The sequence below is a fragment of the Emydura macquarii genome, unplaced genomic scaffold (genome assembly GCF_026122565.2).
Source record: "Emydura macquarii macquarii isolate MOO-44397 ecotype Brisbane River unplaced genomic scaffold, CSIRO-AGI_Emac_v2 contig_2422, whole genome shotgun sequence".
NCBI classification, from domain to species: Eukaryota; Metazoa; Chordata; order Testudines; family Chelidae; genus Emydura; species Emydura macquarii.
This window is the reverse complement of record NW_027132559.1, coordinates 4829260-4850036: the sequence shown is the minus strand read 5'-3', so window position 1 is coordinate 4850036 and position 20777 is coordinate 4829260. Positions and strand designations below refer to the sequence as shown.

Below are 20777 nucleotides of genomic sequence, written 5' to 3'. Positions count from 1 at the left end.
TGAAACAAACTAGCTCAGCTCCAGCACACCTTGCTCGAGTACACTGTGGTTGAGTTGGCCATGCAGGTCAAGATGTCCACAATATGGACCATTTGTACAGCAATTAGATTGGATGTTGTCCAGTAAAGCATCTTACTTATCTCTTCTGTCATCCCTCAACAGTCTAGTTTATACACTTAGAATCTTAGAAATATAGAGCTGAAAGTCATCAAGTGGGGGTAGGTAGGACCAAGTAAATCTGGACCATTCCTGACATGTTTGTCCAACCTATTCTTAAAAACTGCAAAAGGATTTCACAACCTCCCTTGGAAGCCTATTTCAGAGTTTAACCACCCTTACAGTTAGAATGTTTTTCCCCAATATTTAACTTAAATCCCCCTTGCTGCAGATTAAGCCCATTACTTCTTGTCCTACCTTCAATGGACATGGAGAATTGATCCCCATCTTCTTCATGGCATTCCTTAACATATCTGAACATGTATCAGGTCCCACCCTCAGTCTTGTTTACTGAAACATGCCCAATTTTTTTTTAAACCTTTCCTCACACGTCAGGTTTTCTAAACCTTTTATGTTTGTTGCTTTCCCCTGGATCTCTCCAATTTGTCATCTTTCCTAAAGTATGGTGCCAGCGTTGAATGAAGCATTCCAGCTAAAGCGCACCAATGCTGAGTAGAGTGGGACAGTTACCTCCTATGTCTTTCATACAAAACTCCTGTTTATATTAGCTTTTTTTGTATCTGCATCACATTGACAACACATATTCAATTTGTGATCCAGTATGACCCCTACATCCTTTTGAGCAGCACTACCACCAAGCCAGTTATCCCTCATTTTGTAGTCATGCATTTGACTTTTCCTTCCTAAGTGTAGTACTTTGCACTTATCTTTATTGAATTTAATCTTGCTGATGGTCAGACTAATTCTCCAATTTATGAAGCTCATTTTGAATTCTAATCATGTCCTCCAAAGTGCTTGGAATCCTTCCCAGCTTTGTCGTCCACAAATTTTAGAAGCATACTCTCCAGTCCACTATGAAGTCATTAGTGAAAATATTGAGTAGTAGCTGGCCCAGGACTGACTTCTGTGGGACCCACTAGACACATTCTCTCAGTCTGACACTGAACCATTGATAACTACTCTTTCTGTATGATAGTCTAACCAGTTTTGCACCTAAATTATAGGTAATTTCATCTAGACTACATTTCTCTAGTTTGCTTACGAGACTGTCATTTGGGACTGTAACAAAAACCTTACTAAAAAAATCAAGATATCCTGATTCCTCCCATCCACTAGGCCAGCAACCCTGTCCAAGAAGAGTTCCAGAGGGGTAGCCGTGTTTTTGCTGTATACAGACTAACAACGAGAGTTCTGTGGCACTTTAAAGACTAACACATTTAATTTTATCAGGCATAAGTTTTCGTGAGGCTCAGCTCACTTCGTCCTTTCTACCTCTGCATCTGACAAAATGAGCTGAGCCTCACGGAAGCTTATGCCTGCTAAAATTAAATTTGTTAGTCTTTAAAGTGCCACAGAACTCTCGTTGTTTTTCCTGTCAAAGAAGGAAATTAGACTGGTTTGGCATGATTTGTTTTTGACAAATTCATGTTGGCTATTCCTTAGAACTCTATTGTCCTCAAGGTGATTACGAATTGATTGTTTAATAATTTGTTCCAGTATCTTTCCAGTTATCAAAGTTAGGCTGACCAATATATAATTCCCCGTGTTCTCCTTTTTAAAGATAGGTATTATGTTTGCCCTTCTCTGGTCCTCTGGAAACTCATCCATCCTCCATGAGTTCTCAAAGATAATTACTAATGGTTTCAAGATTGTTCCTTAAGTATGCTAGGGTGAACTCCACCAGGCCCCGCTCTCCAAAACACATCTAAATTAATTTAAGTATTCTTTACCATACACAATAGTGGTAGCATTGTTTTACCTGGATTCCTGACAGGATCTACCACCAGGAGAAAAGTATGTGAACTGGACAGAGCATATCATATTGTTCTAGTGTCCAGTAAATTTATGGAGGTTTTCTTCTATGTCTTTCTTCTTACATGTCACATAGTCCCAGAAACGGATACAGCAACCTTTATAAGTGTCTTTGCTTATTAGGATTCAGGAGGTATCTAAATGTATCCCTTCATGAAGTTAGCTTCTACCAATCAAGAGAGGCTAGTACTTCTGAGGTTACAGTGAAGAAGGCATAGTTCTGTGATTGAGAACCAGTGAGAAAGGAAAAGATTGTAGAAGACTTACTTGGAAGACTACCTGGGTAACTATATTTAGGCAGCCCACCTTGGAAGCTAGAACCTGAAAACACTGTTATGCTGAAGCTGAGACTATGAATACTAGATAAATCTAAAATTGTACTTTGTTGCCCTCTGGCCTGAAGGAATGTCTTCCCAAATAAGGCAAATCAAACTGGACTCAAGAATAGTAGTGTCTGAGAAAAAGGTAAGGATCCCTAGCTAGGAACCAGGCCACTGCCCTTAGCTTCTCTCCTAAAGACTTAGGAAGACAGACATTTTAGAAAGTAACGTGATTAAGATGAAATTATGTTAACAATACCATAAATCTGAACAGCCTAGCAAGCACCTCTGGGCAAACAAAGGACAAAATTGAGTGGTAGCCAGCACACACCCTTTTACAGGGTACCTACCATCACAACTCTTGGTCCTGTCTCTATTTCTAGTTTGATTGATCATACCCACTTCTCTGGAATGGCATGAGAATCATAGAATCATAGAATATTAGAGTTGGAAGGGACCTCAGGAGGTCATCTAGTCCAACCCCCTGCTCAAAGCAGGACTAACCTCAGCTATATCATCCCAACCAGGGCTTTGTCAAGCCTCAGCTTAAAAACCTCTAAGGATGGAGATTCCACCACCTCCCTAGGTAACCCATTCCAGTGCTTCACCACCCTCCCAGTAAAAAACTTTTTCCTAATGTCCAACCTAGACCTCTCGCCCTGCAACTTGAGACCGTTGCTCCTTGTTCTGTCATCTGTCACCACTGAGAACAGCCTAGCTCCATCCTCCCTGGAAGCCCCTTTCAGGTAGTTAAAGGCCGCTATCAAATCCCTCCTCACTCTTCTCTTTTGCAGACTAAACAAGCCCAGTTCCCTCAGCCTCTCCTCATAAGTCCTGTGCTCCAGCCTCCTAATCATTTTTGTTGCCCTCCGCTGCACTCTCTCCAGCTTGTCCACATCCTTTTTGTAGTGGGGGTCCCAAAACTGGACACAATATTCTAAATGCGGCCTCACCAATGCCGAATAGAGAGGAATAATCACTTCCCGTGACCTGCTGGCAATGCCCCTCCTAATGCAGCCCAGTATGCTATTAGCCTTTTTGACAACCAGGGCACACTGACGACTCATATCCAGCTTTTTATCCACTGTTACCCACAGGTCCTTTTCTGCAGAGCTGCTGCCCAGCTCGTCGGTCCCCAGTCTATAGCTGTGCATGGGATTCTTCCTTCCTAAGTGGAGGACTCTGCACTTTTCTTTGTTGAACCTCATTAGATTTCTTTTGGCCCAATCCTCCAGTTTGTTTAGGTCCTTCTGTATCCTATCCCTACTTTGCAGGGTATCTACCACTTATTATTCAGAATGTCTGGAAAGGCTGTCAGGCACATCTTTAATGGAGAAAATACCTATACCGATGACAAAACTGAAAAAAATTGGTATTGCATAGATTCGTTAATGTAGCTGTAATAAGGCTTATACATATTACTAAAAATCAACATTTGAGAGTAATATACACTGATGTTATAAAATTTTAAGAGAGAAAACCAAACTAAAAGCATAAAGCAACACAGTTGTATGTTTGCATCTTTGTCCTGATCTCAGTCAATGGCTGTACTAATTTAAATGTCTTACTCTTTTCATTGTTTTTATATTTATTGAAAAATTAAAAACAAACTATGCCATAGACCTAGGTACCACAATAGAACTATTAACTTTTCCTGCAACTGGTGTCCCAGATGATAGTATTCTAAAATGTCTACACAAACCGGGATTTAGCCAAGAATGAAACCCAAAAATTTTAGAAGCAAAATGTAGATGTTTTTAATTGCCAGTGTTTCCACAGCCTGGATAGTGGGGGGGTATTCATATATATAGTTAACTAATTCAGGAGTTTCTCTCCAGGTCACTTGTAAGTCTTATATATGGTTGGAGTTAATGAACATGGAGAACTTGGTGAGTTACTGTATAAGAATATTATACTTATTGCTCTCGACTATCCTAGCTGGGGAGGTCTGTCAAAGAACAAAGAAAAAATGGTTTATAAGATAACGTGATGAATATCCCTCTCAGTATAGCTATTGTGATTATTTGCCACATTTCTGAAGTTGTAGAAATTTTGTTAGTTTCTTTTGAAGGTCACTCTCAATTATTAATGCAGTGTACCAAACATTAGATTGTTTACGTTCTTCTACAAAAAAGCACTTCAAAATATCTGAGGGCTAGATGAATGCTAACTGACAATAAAACTCATTAACCATTCTCACCCTTAAGGTCAGTTCAGAACACTAACACTTGTACATTAACTTTGTGTTTGAAGAAAAGTATACAAAGAAATAGATAACCTGACTACTGCCCTGAATTTCCTATTTAAATCCAAATAGTTATTGGTTTTACAATCTTAAACAATAACCCTTCCCCTCGCCAGACTTCCAACTAGTGTTGGATACCTATAGAGTAGCTTCACTTCTAGATCATAGAAAAGAAATGACAGAAGCACAAATATCTGCTGAGGACCTATTGTGCTTTGCTGCCTAAGCACTGAGGTGAACAGAGGTGGTGGTTTCCAGACCCAATGATGTCCACTGTGGACTTTTATTGGATTGCACTGATACAAAATTGAGAGACATTAACACTGGAACAGATACACAACTACTATCAAAAGGGAATTAGAGGTGCCCTCCTCCTCTGCCTTCTGCAGGCAATGAGTTTAAAAAAACAAACAAACCAGCTCTTCTGCCAACAAGAGAATTCAGAATTGTAGGTATTTTTAAATTTAGATATGAAAAATGCTGTAAGGCTCAATCCAGCAAGGTTCTGACCATTATGGCTACAATCCAGAAAAACATTTGAGCATTTGACTTAATTGAGCCTACTCATGTGCTTACATGCTTTACTCAAAGCCAGAGTGCTCATCACTTTGCTGGATCAAGCCCTAAAGAGCTACATGTTGTCATTATTGCATAAACAACAAACAGAACTGAGAAGAGGAAAAGCAAATGGGACAGCAGGGCAACTACTGTCCTAATGAAGTCAGATTCGAAAATTACATTAAAAAAATCCTTAAATTAAAACATATCATTTTGAACTGAAGTGGAATGCAACTAGTGAAAAGGGAGTTGATTTCAGTGTGTATAGGACTACTTTCTAACTTGCACAGAGTTAAGAAAACAATGAGAACTAAGCAAGTAGAATTTGACAGAGGAAGGATCAATACCCACCAAGTGGCTGATATATATTACACATAGTTAAATATAACTTAAAGATAAATGATGAGGGATACCACTTTTTTTTTTTTTATTTGGGGAGGAATGGCCCATCAATTAGTCCATAGTTTCTCAACCTGTGGTACACATACCCCTGGGGGTACGTGAGACACAGGGAGGGGGTACACGGCAAAACAGCCAGTGAAGGGAGGCGGACGGCAGCCGCCGACTTCTGGGGGAGGCTGGCGGCAGCCGCCAGCTTCCCGCCCGGTCCCATCTCCTAGCTGGGAGGTAGACAGCAGCCATACCAGTCCTGGGAAGCTTGGTGGCAACTGCCAGCTTATTAGGATGTTGGGTGGCAGTTGCTGGTTTGGGCAGCAGCCACTGGCATTTTGGGAACCCGGGCGGCAGCTGCCTGCATCCCGCCCGGTCCCAGCTCCCAAGTGGGAGCCCAGTGACAGCCTCCTGTGACCTGCGAGCTGGGCTCACAGATGAGTGGCTGCCACCCATGCCCCGGCTCTGAGCTAAGAGAGAGCATCCCACACCCTAGCTTGAAGACTGGCAGCAGCTGCCTGCCAGCTGTCCACATCCCGAGCTCTCAGCCTGCGCAGAAGCCTCCTCTGCCCCAACTCGGAGCAGGTGGCAGTTAGCAACCTCCCAGGCTGGCAGCCAGGTGGCAGCTACCTGAAACTTGCCCAGGTGGCAGCTCCCCTCCCCCGGCTCAAAGCCCGGTGCCCAGAAAGTCAGGCAGAGAGCCCAGCGGCTTGCCCCGTCCTGGAGCCAGGTTTTACCCACAGGCTTACTTGTCAATTTTACTGCTCTAGTTGAGCAGTGAAATTGACAACTATGACAGCCACAGATTTTACCAATATAAAAATGTTAAGAGGGGCCCACAGTGTGATTTGCCCCAGGTCCACACCCCCCTAAGGTTGGCCATGGGGAGCGCTACTATCCACTCTGATGGGCTGCTAGTGCCTGCTCATACTTCACAAGCTCCCACCTGTGTGAGAAGAACACCAGGTGACCTCGCCATCAGGCCATAGTGACTGACTGATGTTGAACTTGGCTCCTATATGGAGGAAGGAGGGGAGAAACAGCAGGGAGTTTTGTGATTTGCTACAGCCACACATCACTGCAGAACTCAGAACTCTCCTGCTTTACGAGAAATACAGTCATGCAGCAGTAAAGGAGAAAAAGATTGTATTTCTTAGAGTGGAAAATTGAGTGTTGAGGTACTTATTCAAATGTTCAGAAGTTAGGGGGTACTTGCTACTTAAAAGGTTGAGAAACACTGAGTTAGTCTGTTCCACTGAATTTACACATTCGGTTTCCTGCATTTTACTCAGCATCACTGAGTTCATGTGCTTTCGTACTGTAAAAGTAAAGATACTATTACAATAGAGCATCCACTTCTCTGTTCCATAGTGCTTTTTCAAATAAAAAAGGCTCTTAAAGGCAATTTTACTCTGAAAAACGACACGGCATTGTGTTGTTCCATGGGTGTATCTAAACTACTCCATATCAAAATTTATTCTATTTACGAGATGTTTAGTCTAACTGTCAACTCTGTAAATCCAAGCTGTATTTTTTCTGGCTTCTGCATCATAACCAGTAATAAAGTTTGCAGTTTAAATTCTACTTCAGTTACTTAATTTTGAGTTGCCTTTTAAGGTTGTGACCCAAAATAGGACAAAGGGAAAGAAAGTGTCAAGGATGATATAAGCATTCAAAGTACAGAAGAAGAGGGCAAACAGCAGCTGCAAGGTTACACAAGGCTAATTTAGAGTAAAGTTCTTATTAGCTTCTCATTTCCCATACTGACAGTTTAATTGTTTGAGACAACCTGAAAACTGAACATAGCTTACAGTTTACATGGGTACCCATCGCAGGATATTAAGTTTCCATACTAAACCATTTGATAGCCACCTATTAAAAGGGACACCATAAAACAAAACAAAACCAAAAAAACAACCCAAAGCACACTTCTTTGAACATTTTTATCCACTATTATTACTACATACAAAATAAAAGCACTATAATTGAAATGTGTTCGAGAAACTATTTCTCTCTTCAATTTGTTTACTTTGTGCAGCTATTGTATATTCAAGTTTTACTATTTGTCCTATTAAAACATTTAGTCAGTTTCCCTTGACTATGTGGGTGTCTCACACAGCATCAGAAGAGAAAAATACTTTTAAAAGGATACGAACACATGATTGTAAAATCACAAGAAACTGAAAGGAAGACATCAAAAGGTATAGTACCAGAAACAACTTTAAAAAATTTTTTTTTAAATTTCAAGTTAAATGATTCTGAGTTGTTAATGCCTTGAATTAAATCTAATAACATCTTACTGTTTGGTTACATAATGCTGAAAGACCAACTTGGGACAAAGGCCTTTAAAATGCAACACACTCAAAATGAAGCACAATCCTAAAAACCAGGATGTAGTTTTAACAGATGATAGTGAAATTAAACTAATATGTCTTGGTTCTGTTTCCTCCTCCTCCTCCACACAGGATTTTTGATAAGTAGAACCCTGCAAATTCACGGATATACACTTTATATCCATGGACCATTTTTGCAGATCGGATATGAATACAAATTGTATATCTGCACATGACTCAGCCAACAGTGCTAATAGCTAATCAGAATATTGGACCTCAAAACAAGACACATTTTAAAGCAAAGTACATTTACATTTTATTTTGGGTTGTATTTTACAGCAAGATTTCAGCTTTGCCTTAAAGGGAAAAAAGTTTGTGGGGGTGCAGAGGATTTTTATGCAAGAAAATGCATGAAATAATTACAGAAGACCAAGATGAATGCATGATAAGACCACCTTCTTTTACGGTTGGAGTGAGGAACTTGTATCTATAATTGCGAGAGTCATTTTTACAATTAATGAGATAGAGAGAGGTTTGAAATACAGTACATTTGGGTCTAAAATGAGCTAATACACTGTCAGATTTGAAAGCTGACCGATTTCACAAGTAACATTTGATAACTTAAGAGAAAAAAGAGTTTGTGTTGGTTACATGAAAGGAACATGTCCTGCATGAAAACTGGTGACAAGGAACTGCAGACGAATTTACAATAGGTTAAAAGAGTTGCCAAATTAAACAGGCTAGTCTTCCAAGTTGGACAAGCCAAGAAAACAATTCTTTATGTGAGGAAAATAAATGGATCCACGAGAGTCCATTTACACTATATTATGAATCTTTTTCACTTGGAAATTCATCTAGAACAGCGGTTCTGGTACTTACGAGAAGGTTGGGTGGTATGCGAGCTGTACCGCGCCGCCGAATCCGCCGCCGGAAATGCCCTCCCGCCCGCCCTTGCGAAACTTTGCCTCCGAAAATGGGCAAACGGCGGAAGGGTTTCGGGGGCGGGTACTGTTTCCCCCACGTAAGCCGCCGCAAGTCCCCTCCCTTTTTTTCCCGAGTGGTACTCGGGTCAGGTACAGTCAGGTCAAGTGGTACTTGACCTGACTGTACCTGGCCTGAGTGGTACTCGGGGAAAAAAAGGTTGAGAACCGCTGATCTAAAAGATGGATTCCAAGAAGGCTGAAGGAAACAAGTTAGCTACAGATCTCTAACCTGACCTGCTAGGAAGAGGGCTCCTGGGTTGGAATAGAGCAGGGGAACCCAGTGTAGACTAGGCCTCCATCTGATGGGGACTGACTGAAATTATTGTGAATATCTTGGGGGCAGAATCCACGTCCACATTTGCAGAGCTTTCCAAAACAGGAGGCACAACTGGATCCTCCCTCCTTATTTACATAAACATATTAGTCCAACTCTGTTTGAATCAAAGTGACTTTTTGGAATATCAGGTCTCGAAAGATGAGGAAACCATTTAAGATCATGTGAGTCCAGATACTTTATGTGTAGTAGTTGTTTCTGAAGAGACCAAGGTGTCTGGGCTGAAGAGTTTCTCCATGTGCATCAGAAGTTAGATGTAGTGACCACAGATGCAATTTGGATGGGAGGTTCGAAGGACAGCAGATAAGCTCCAGAATGTTAGTAGAATGCAGTACAGCTCATGTTCCACCCCATCACTACCCTCAGAGACTACAAATCTTCAAGAACTTGGGGAATACATTAGGAGGCTTAGAACATGAACTGAGAACCCTGGTGGATGTGGTATCCTTAGCAAACAACAGTTTGGCATTTTCCACAAGATCCAGCAATTTTATGGAGCTGCTTCATGGTTAACTTTGAAGCCAATTTTTCCCCCCTTCAAACTGGATCACCACCCTATTTACAGAGTTGTTTAGAAGTATTTCAAACCAAAATGTTCTGTGATTACTTTAGTGTTACTGAATTATCCAACTGTTTTGCAACATTTAAAGTACTGCGTAATATTTTGAAAACTACTGCACAATATTTCTAGGAAGTGTTCTGTACATCATCCCTCCTGATTCCAGCAAGAGGCCCTTGGTAGCTTATTAAAGAATATTGCTACATTAGGTCAGAGGTAAAAAACGCTTTCATTGTATATTTATTGTATCTTGAACTTTGTATTTAGAACAGTCAGCACCTACATTATCAATGTAAAATTATTTACAAACATTGGATTTTGCCACCTGAAGTTTCCTGTACATATAAAAAAATGTTACATTGGCCCGACTTACCAAATACTAACAAGAGATTGTAAACAAGATAAGCAACACAATGAATCTCTTCCGATTAGTATAGTGATATTCTAGTACAGCATGACATTAGGAATAGTTGGAACAAGCTCCATATTCAGACAGCAGAGAAGATCAACATTACACTGGTACTCAATTTTGGTTCAGCTCCCCCACCTGAAACGGAGCAGTAGATAGTAGCTCACTCCTCATACCACTGTATTAATGTGTGTCTGCTTTTCTGTCGCCCAACAATTTTTCACATCCTTTCTCACCCCTATGTATTTTTTGTTTTCTAATTTCTGTTCAATTTTGATGCCTTTTTTTACAACTTCCCTCCTCTCCCTCCCCACATTCCAAGGTGGAAGAGAGTATCCACTGATGAACATGGGGATGAACAAGCATTGTGAGCGCTCTTACAGCTGAGATGAGTACCACAAAAGCGAAGTTTAAATCAGCACACTGCTGCCTGATCCTGTTTCCCAGGCCGCTTACTCAACTGACTGTATTATAGAGGCTACCACAAAAGAACAGGAGGCCACTAAACACATTTGCAGTGGTGAGAGAGGCATATCTGGGATCATTCAGCTTTTCTTGACTACCACAACTTTCCTCTGCCCCAGACTCCAAATCCCCAGACAACCCTGGTGATGATCCCTTTTCTCCCCACCCCACAAAGCTTGTGGAACACTGCCATATTGCCTCACATTTAATCTAAAAGATATGTCACAAAGTAGTACAAATACATGGAGGATTAATTAATGCTAACAGGTTTAGAAACCAGTCCTTTTCTGTTCTGATTTTATCAACTCTGGAGGAGCAGAAACATACAAGGTTCAAGATCAGACACTTCCTCTTTAAAAAAAATACTTTACAGAACAGTTATAGCACCAGCAGTAAACAAATGAAGACCTTTGTATTTTTTTCCCATCTTGTCTAATAGAACTTTATTTTACACTTGTATTTCAACAATGAAATCCAAACAAACCTAACTGAGAACATTAATGAAGGAGTCATATTAGCAAGCAAGAGAAAGTACTTATTATACAGGAGTGAACTCTATCCTTCCTTCACTTCTGTAGCCTCATGCTATGCAGATTTTCCTACTACTAACCTTCAGAGTTCCATCTTCTCCTTACCCCACATTGTCCGCTATTCAGGGCTGTGTCCTTAAAACCCTCCTCTTTTCCCTCTAACTTTATCCCAATAGGACCTCACCCCCTTACACAGCTTCAATGACTCACAAATCCACTTCTCTTCTCCTGACTTCTCTCCTGCTATCGAACCTCTCATCTGGATCTCCTATTGCTTGCTCAACTTCAACATGGCAAAAATTGAGCTACCCGTTTCCTCCCCATCCTCACCCTCTTCTCCCTTGCTGTCAATACCAATGACACTCCAAAAAGCTATGCTAAAGGAATGTCAAGGTTGCAAAGTCAAGTGCTCAAAAGTTAAGAAATGCCAGAAAATAAGGTTGCAAATAGAACCATAGTGAATAATCAGAAGAAACTACAGATTTTTTTAAAATGCGATGATACTTCATTGTGTCTTCAGTATTCTACCCTTTAGTTCTCCTACCAAAGGCCCTGTATTGTGGTGACCTGGTCAGGCAATGGGGAGGACTTTAAAAAAAAAAAAGTGTGCAATCACTGTGATCTCACCCTGAATGTATAGCTCTTCACACGTACCTATCATGATGGCATGGAGCACTGAGAGTGGGGCATATGCTGTATGTTTGTTTACTAAAGACATACTTGACTTGGATTTTTTTTAAATTGACAAATTTTTGAAAGTGTAAACAAGCACCTTTAAATTATCAGAACTTTTGTTGTTTTTATGCTTTTTAAACAAGCTTTTTCTACTCCTCTGTCAGAGTGTGAGTGGATCACACCAGTGGGTGAGTAACTGCAGGCCTGACAGTGGAAGCAACAGATATAGATATTGCTCCACCTCAGGAAACTACTCCTGCATTTCTTCAAGGATTCTGCCCTGGTTCTTCCCATACCCATGTGAAAATGCCCCTGCCCAGCTTTTTTTCCCCAACTGTGCTCACTAGAGAATTACTGAACAGTGGGGGAGAAGGACAGTGTTTATGCCTCCTGTGGGGAAGTCTATGGGCTGCCCATTCTTCTGTCCTCTAACCCCATTACTAGGCATGAGAAGGGAGGGTGGAGAAAGCCTCTAGCCCAGCAATATCTACTCTGCAGACTTTGAGGGAAATTTAAGAATTGAATATTTGATTACAAATTCAAAGTGTACCATGCCCTGCAATTTTTAAATTGAAGTGTTCAAATTAATTCTATAACAACCAGGAGGAGTGCAGCCCAAGGAGTAGCTCTGATGAGTCCAGAGTACTCTTAGCAGCTGATCTCCCTTTCCTCCTCTAACTGTTGAGCAATTCATCTGCCAGCTGTTCTGTTGACTGCTTATCTCAAGGTTTTGGAGCCTGAAGGAGAGCAGGATAGAAGTTTGATTGGCTCTGCCTGAGTCTAGAGGAATATCTAGTAAAGGATCTCTCAGCTCCCCTCCATCACAAAGCCATTGAGGGCAGCTCAGGAGAGGGTAAAAGAGAAGCCAATAATCAACAACTGCTTATGGATCCCTGATTCTCTGCCCCAACCCACACATAGGCAAAAGCAGCCTAGGGAATCCCCCACAAACCAGAGAATCCCCAGCACTGGCCTGAGTGGTAACAAGGAGATCAGAACAGAGAGAGAGCTCCTTACTATCAGTTAGAAGGCCTAAAAGGGAGACACCTTGAGGGAGCAAGAGTTAGCTGGGAAGAGATGGGGGAAAACCCCAACATTGACTGCAGCTTCTTGACCTTTTTCAAATAATCTTTTTGACCCTCAGACTAAGAAGGTTGGATATCACTGTTCTAGGCCCTATTGTCGTTAATCATTCCTCCCAGGGGAGTCTCTAAATGGGAGGCCTCCATATGCAGGGGTGGGGAATACACTATCATGATCAACTCTCCACTCAGCGGCAGCCAAGGAGTGAGGAGATCATCTCCTCACAGCATTTCCATTGTGGCTCAATCCAGAAGAGAGGGGAGAAAAGAGAAAGACACGTTCCTGATGAAAGCCACAGCACTCCCCTTCCCAGAACTATGCAGGGGGTAGGGAAACAGCATTCATACATGTTTCTAGAGTGGCTGAAATAAAGCTTGTACCTGAGCTTTCAGGACAGTACTTGAATGTGATTGCAAATGCATGAGACCAGGGAGTGAAAGCGATAATTGACATAGAAATGCAACTGCCTATACACAAACTCCTATTAATACAAAAGTTGAAACTGGAAAAGAGAGGGGAAGTTTCCTTTAGTCTGTGGGCATTGGGTAAATGGGCACACCTCAGTGCACCTGTTTTTGCTCTTGGTCCCTTTAAAACTGGAAGCCTCTGCTAGTCATGTTACTTACAAGAAATTGCACATAAGGCTTCTAGCCTATTAGGTAGGCAGGTATACTATCCCTTTGAAGATCTGGGCCTAAGCGACTTTCCCAGTCACACAGGGCCTCAGGTAGAGCAGGGAATTGAACTGAGAGCTCTTAAGTTCTAGGCAAAAGCTTTGACCACTTGGCCATCCCACTTCTCTAGCGTCTCAGGGAGGGGAGTAGACAGGAGATTACCTATGTTTCTTTGTGACCCAGGGTCAGAGAGCTTGTTACTATCAGTTAGAAGGCCTAAAAGGGAGACACCTTCCGGGAACAAGAGTTAGCTGGGAAGGGATGGAGGGAAACCTCAGCTGATGAGTTACAAAGGAGACAAGGGCTAAGACAAGACCCTGCGGGGAAGTGACACTGTTTTGGGTTGCTTTGTTTTGAATGTTCATTTCTAAGTTAAAGAAAAAATGAGCAAAGGAACCAGAACTGTGTAGATATTCGGAGCATGATTTTATTATCCTACCATATGCTTTGTTTTAAAATATAAGGTGTAACAGGCAGTCAAACATTCAGACAAATCTGCAGCTGACGGTGTCCCTTTAAAGAACAAATAATTTACTATGAATGTTATACAGTATAGTGCCCTGACTGTCTTACTGGAGGTGCTTTATGAGTTCAGGTCTACTGAATTCATTACTAGATTTTAAAACTAAAAGTAAAAAGTTTAACATCTCCAACAACATGCGCCAAGAGTTAAGAACCCAAACTCAGAAAAGTCTCAAAGGATAATAGAAAAACAGTTGTGAATATTAGAGTTGCAATAATTCCTGCAACATAGTTCTATATATTATTCCAAGGCGCACTTAGTTTTAACCAGTTGCTGCAAGCCATTCCATCTAAATTCACCCAAAAAAAAAATCCAAAGTTATTTTTAGATAAAGTTATTCCACTTCGCAGATAAAGACAAAACAATTTTCTACCCTTAAGACTTTTCCCCACACTTATGCAAACTAAAGCGTAACTGGTGATTTTATATGGAATGCTGTCTGACCAGCTATTTCTAGATACTCCATATTGAAGAAGATCCAAATAGATTTAGTTTTATCTTCAGATTAGACCACAGATTATAGCTGTATGACTTGGCATGTTTTGATGAATATATTTTGTAGTGATTTTACAGTGAGGATATTGTCACACTGCTATATTGTCATTACTACACTCACAGAATGCTCACATTGCCAGATTTCAACTAGTTGAATTTGATGTGTAACTTGATGAGTTACTGTCCGATATATTTGCTTTAAAAAAAAGAGTAAACTTTAGATTTTCCTTTATATATACCTGATACAATTTTAAATGACAGGTGATGTATCTAATCTGTGATTTTTAGTAGCATATAATTATTCATCCACCAAGCCAAACAATTTTAAATCTGAAAGTAATGTATTTCACTAGTTCACACAATTCAAATTTTTTCTGACTATAACAAGACTTGTTCACCTTGAAAGGATAACCAACGTTTAAGACTGGCCAATATTAAGAACACAGTAATGCAAGTGCTCTGTGCTAATTATTCAAAGCACTAGCATTTCACTACTGTCAATGCACTTTCTGATGTACAAAGGAGAGACTTAAACTTTCATTTTCAAAAGTGACTAGTGATTTTGGGTGCCCAATCTGAAAGACCTTCGAAGGGCTTGATTTTCAGAGGATGGACGCTGAGCACTTTATGAAAATCAAGTCCCCTTTTAAAAGATGTCATGTTATGCACCCATAATCAGTTATCCCTTATGAAAATATAGGCCTTTGTTCCTACTCCAAGAACCTTATATTCTAAGAACAAAACCCTGAAAAGTGCTGAGTGACAATGGAAATTCAGGGCACTCAGCACTACCCAAGAAGCACTTAGCACCCCAAAGGATCAAGTTAGGTAACTAATACAATTCAAAGCCAATGAACTGAACAAGTTAGAAAAGATGAAGCACAGCTATTTTTAAGACTCACTTGGTAAATCATCAACTGGAGGCTTTACAGATTGTGTATTTTAAGAAGAATGTGACTGGAGAGGGTGTTGTAGCTGTCTTGATCCCAATTTCTGTTGGTGAGGGAGAGAAACTTGTGTCCCTCATCAGCAGAAGTTAGTCCAATAAAAGGTATTACCTCACTCACCCTGTCTCTCTAAGGAGAGGACGGTCATTTAGCACACAAACTACAATAGAGGGAAAGGTAGTTTCAAACACAAGGAGCAGCATTATAGAAAGTGTGAAGACAATGATAAAGTCATTCCAAAGGGCTGTTTGGGAAGAGAATAGCAGAAATATGGGTCAGACCAATTCACACAGTGGTTTAAAGGTGAGGTATTTTAAGTTAATGCTGAACAAAAGAGGAAGTCAGTGAAGGGATGAAGTGACAGCAGCACCAGAGACAAAAGAGGAAGATTATTTTTTAGCAACAGCAGTTTGTATGGGCTAGAGGGGACAAGAGATGTGAGCAGACCAGAGGAAGAGGTTGCTGTAGCTGAAGCAACAAATAAGACATCAGGGTTTTTGTAATAAGAACATGGAGGATGACACACACTGAAAAAACCTATAGCAGTTGTAATGTGCAGGTCTGAGCAGATTACAATAATATCAATGATGCAACCTTGGAAACTATGTATAACAAAGGAGTTGTCTAGAATGAGAAGTCTTGGAAAAGATGGAATGGTCAGTTTTTGCCAAGCTGCATTTGAATTGGGGGCAGAAAGACATCCAGAATGAAATGCCAGAACTGATAAAGATGAGAGGCTGGACAAAGAGAGGGGTCAAGGATACAAAGAGATTTGCAAGTCAACAGAACAGTGACATTAGGTGACCTAATACAGATATGCATTGCATGCAGACAGCATATTAATTACTTTTTAAAGCTCTAAGAAATTGCTTCTAGTAGTATTTGCTCACATCGAAGGAGGTTTTGTGGGACAGCCTAAAAAAGCACGGAACTGGGTTACAATTAACAAGAAACACAGCTATTTAAAGGACCTCAGAAGCTTTCAGAGCAGCTGGAACTGCTGTACACACAAGTGTGCCAAGTTCCAGTTTGAGAACCACTCTATCAAAAGATTTGGGAGACTCTGGGGGCCCAGGAAGAAGAGAAGAAAGCAAAATACATTATTGCTTTTTTCCCTAAGACAGGGAGGCAGTCAACCAGACACAGATTTGGGAGGACAGGCATATTACTTAAGGGAAGAAGAAATGGGGTTATACAGGGTAAGCGCACTTATCTAGGAAAGAGGGGACAGGGATATAGGAAGCAGGGGGAGGGGGAGAAGAGGTGGAGGTGTGTAGGGGTGATGGGGAAAGGGTAGCAGCGGGTTGGGTGCAGTGTAGTGAGGGAGTATAAGGGATGGGGAGGGGGACAGGGCCCTCATGAGATGACGGGGAGGGGAAGAAGGAAGGGCGGGGGGGGGGTGGCAGGAAGAGATTAAGAGGACGGGGAGTGGGGACAGGGTGTATATGGGGTGGCAGGGACAAGGTGTACGTAGGCCGTGGAGTTCCCTCCCCCGCTGCACTCGCAGGGCCAAGGCACCGCTGCCCGGGCCTGCCGCCATCTCCCCGCCCGCGCTCACCCTTCGCTTGAGGCCTCCGAGTGCCCGTCCTCGGCCATGGCGGGGACCCGGCGGACGCGAACTGGTGCCGGGAAGGCAGCGAGTGACAGCGCGAGCGCAGCACGACCAGCCATCACGGGACCCGCCCGCCGCGTCATCGGGGCCGAGCCAGCCGGGGCCGAGCCGGGCCGCCCCACCACAGAGCGCGCTCACCACGCGCCCGCGCGCGGCCGGGCGTAGCTGGAATTTTGCGGGGAATGGACCCGCCCCTCGCTCGGCGTGCCCGCCCGCGCAAATGGACTGCGCCCTGCGGCGTGGCTGGAGCTTGCCCCCGCTGTGGTGGGGCCGCGAGCGCCCTCTAGTCCCTCGTTTGTTTCCTATCCTAGGGGAGCCGTAGGGGCACATTTCGCGGAAGGGGGGGAAGGCGGAAAGAAGGGAGGGGTCTTCTTTATTATTGGTTGTGTAATGGGATCATGCACGGTCATATGTAGGGAGGCCGACAGGGTCCAAAGCAATGCTCAGGCTAGAGCCACGTGATTGAATTTGCCATCCGAGCAGAGAGCTGGGCATGTTTGAACAAGAGACTCTTAGAGGGTTTTTTTTTTAAATCTGTCATTTCAAAATGGTCTGATGACAAATTTTCAGGACAAAAGAAAAAAGGCTCCTTTTGGGTGATGCTGTCAACAAATCTTATTAATGCTGCGTCCAGAGTCCTCAAATGTCCCGAGTTGCATGGGAGAAGGGAAGCACACTTAAACATCCTAAATACGACCATAAGAACGGCCATACTGTGTCAGACATATGGTCCATCTACCCCACATCCTGTCTTCTGACAGTGGCCAATGCCAGACGCTTTAGAGAGAATTAATAGAACAGGTAATCATCAAGTGATCCATCCCATGGCGTCCAATCCTAGACTTTGGCAAACAGCAATCCCTGCAAACCCTGGCTGAAAGCCATTGATGGACCTATTCTCCATGAATTTATCTAGTTCTTTTTTAAATCCGGTTATAGTCTTGGCCTTCACAACATCCTCTGGCAAGGAGTTCCACAGGTTGTGCATTGTGTTAAGAAATACTTCCTTTTGCTCATTTTAAACCTGTTGCCTATTAATTTCATTTGGTGACTCCTAGTTTTTGTGTTATGAGGAGTAAATAACACTTCCTTATTTACTTTCTCCATACCAGTCATGATTTTATAGATCTCTATTATATTCCCCCCTTAGTCGTCTCTTTTCCAAGCTGGAAAGTCCCAGTTTTATTAATCTCTCCTCATGCGGAAGCTTTTCCATACCCCAATTGTTTTAGTTGCCTTTTTCTGTACCTTTTCCAATTCCAATATAGCTATGAACACAAGAAGTGAATTTGTGTGATCCATCCTTTGTTGTCCAAGCCCAGCTTCTGGCAGTCTGAGGCATAGAGGGTACCTACAACATCAGGTTGTGTCCTTGATTGTCTTAGCTAATAGTTTTTGATGGACTGATCCTCAATTAATTTACCTAATTCTTTCTTCAACTCACTTATACTTTTCGCCTTCACAACTTCCCCCAGCAATGAGTTCCACAGATTGATTGTGTGGAGTGTGAAGAAGTACTTCCTTATGTTTGTTTTAAACCTGCTGCCTATTAATTTCATTGGTTGCGCCCTGGTTCTTGGGTTGTCTGAAGGAATAAATAATACTTCCTTATTCACTTTCCCCACACCATTCTTGATTTTATATACCTCTTATATTCCACCTTAGTTGTCTTTTTCCTAAATTGAGCAGCCCCAGTCTTTTTAATCTCCCCTTGTATGGAAGCTGCTCCCTACTCCTAATAATTTTTTGCTGCTCTTCTCACTATTCTTCCCAGTACTAATATATTTTTAGAAATGGGATGACTAGAATGGCACACAGCATTCAAGTTATGGTTTTACCTTGATTTATATTGTGGCATTATGATATTTTCTGTCTTATTATCTCTTCCCTAATGGTTCCTAATTTTGTTAGCTTTTTTTGACTGCTGCTGCACATTGAATAGATGTTTTCAGAGAACTCTCCACAATGACTCCAAGATCTTTCTTGAGTGGTAACAGCTCATTTAGGTCCCATCATTTTATATGGCTAGTTGGGATTATGTTTTCCAATGTGCATTACTCTGCATTTATCAACACTGAATTTCATCTGCCATTTTGTTGCCCAGTCATCCAGTTTAGTGAGATCCCTTTGTAACTTTTCACAGTCAGGTTTGGACTCAATTATCTTGAGTAATTTTGTAGCATCTGCCAACTTTGCCATCTCACTTTTACCCTCTTTTTCTAGGTCATTTATGAATATGCTGAACAGCACTGGTCCCACTACAGATCCTTGGGGACTCTTCTATTTACCTCTCTCCACTGTGAAAACTGACCATTTATTAATATAGTTTATTTCCTATCTTTTAACCAGTTACTGATCCATGAGAGGACCTTCCTTCTTATCCCATGACTCCTTACTTTATTTGAGACCCTTTGGTGAGAGACCTTGTCAAAGGGTTTTTGATAGTCCGAGTATACTATATCAACTGGATCACCCTTGTCCATGTGTTTGTTGACCCTCTCAAAGAACTGTAATAGATTGCTGAGGCATGATTTCCTTTTACAAAAGCCCCAACATATTCTGTTCACCTATGTTCTTGACTAGTTTCAATCAATTTGCCTGGTACTGAAATTAGGTTTACCAATCTGTAATTGCCAGGATTGCCTCTGTAGCTTCTTTTAAAAATTGGTGTTACATTAACTACCCTAAAGTCCTCTGGTACAGAGGCTGATTTAAGCAATAAGTTATATACCACAGTTAGTAATTCTGCAATTTCATATTTGAGCTCCTTCAGAACACTTGGGTGAATACCATCTGGTCCTGGGGACTTCTTACTCTTCAATTTATCAGTTTGTTCCAAAACTTCCTCTATTTATACCTCAATCTGGGACAGTTCCTCAGAGTTGTCACCTAAATAGCGTGGCTCAGGGTAGGAATCTCCCTCAGATCATTTGCAGTGAACACTGATGGAAAGAATTCATTTAATTTCTCTGCAACAGCCTTTTCTTTCTTGCATGCTCCTTTAGCACCTTGGTGATCTAGTATCCCCACTGATGGTTGGGCAAATTTCCTGCTTCTAATGTACTTAATGTTTTTGTGTCTTTTGCTAGTTGCTCTTCAAATTCTTTTTTGGCATGTCTAATTATACTTTTATACCTGACTTGCCAGAGTTTATGCTCCTTTCTATTTTCCTCAAGTAGGATTTGACTTCCAGTTTTTAAAGGATGTCTTTTTGCCTCTAACCACCTCTTTTGACTTGGTTGTTTAGCCATGGTGGCATTTTTTTGGTTCTCTTACTTTTTCTTAAAATTTGCGATATACATTTAGTTTAAGCCTCTTTGAGCCTGTTTTTAAATATGAAACAGAACCTCAACCCTGCATCCGAACAGATCCAGTTGCAGGATTTAAGCCTCAAATGCCAAAGAAACCTTAAATTATTCTCAATGATTGTTTAATATGGATTATTTAGCCATTAAGATACAATCCAAATGTTAAGAAATCTGATAAAGGATCAGTTTTATTTAGCTTCAGAGTCAAAATGTACACACATTAAAAATTTGAGAGGCCATAGAAATCTTCTCACAATTACAGAATACGTATTGTTTTTTATTTTTCTCTGAACTTATTTATTAAGTACAGAGACCAAATGAAATAAAAAGCCACTGTTTCTACTG

The 20777-nt window shown here is 41.4% G+C and overlaps 1 protein-coding gene across 1 annotated transcript in view; it reads right to left on the bottom strand.

Annotated features, from left to right (window-relative positions):
- ABHD5 (abhydrolase domain containing 5, lysophosphatidic acid acyltransferase) overlaps positions 1 to 17444 on the bottom strand; it is a 41298-nt gene extending 23854 nt beyond the window's left edge. Inside the window, exon 1 of the mRNA XM_067561830.1 lies at positions 17071 to 17444. Within this exon, the coding sequence (XP_067417931.1) occupies positions 17071 to 17207 (137 nt within the window). The 5' untranslated portion in view covers positions 17208 to 17444. The remainder of the gene's footprint in view (positions 1 to 17070) is intronic.
- Between the last annotated feature and the right edge of the window lie 3333 nt (positions 17445 to 20777).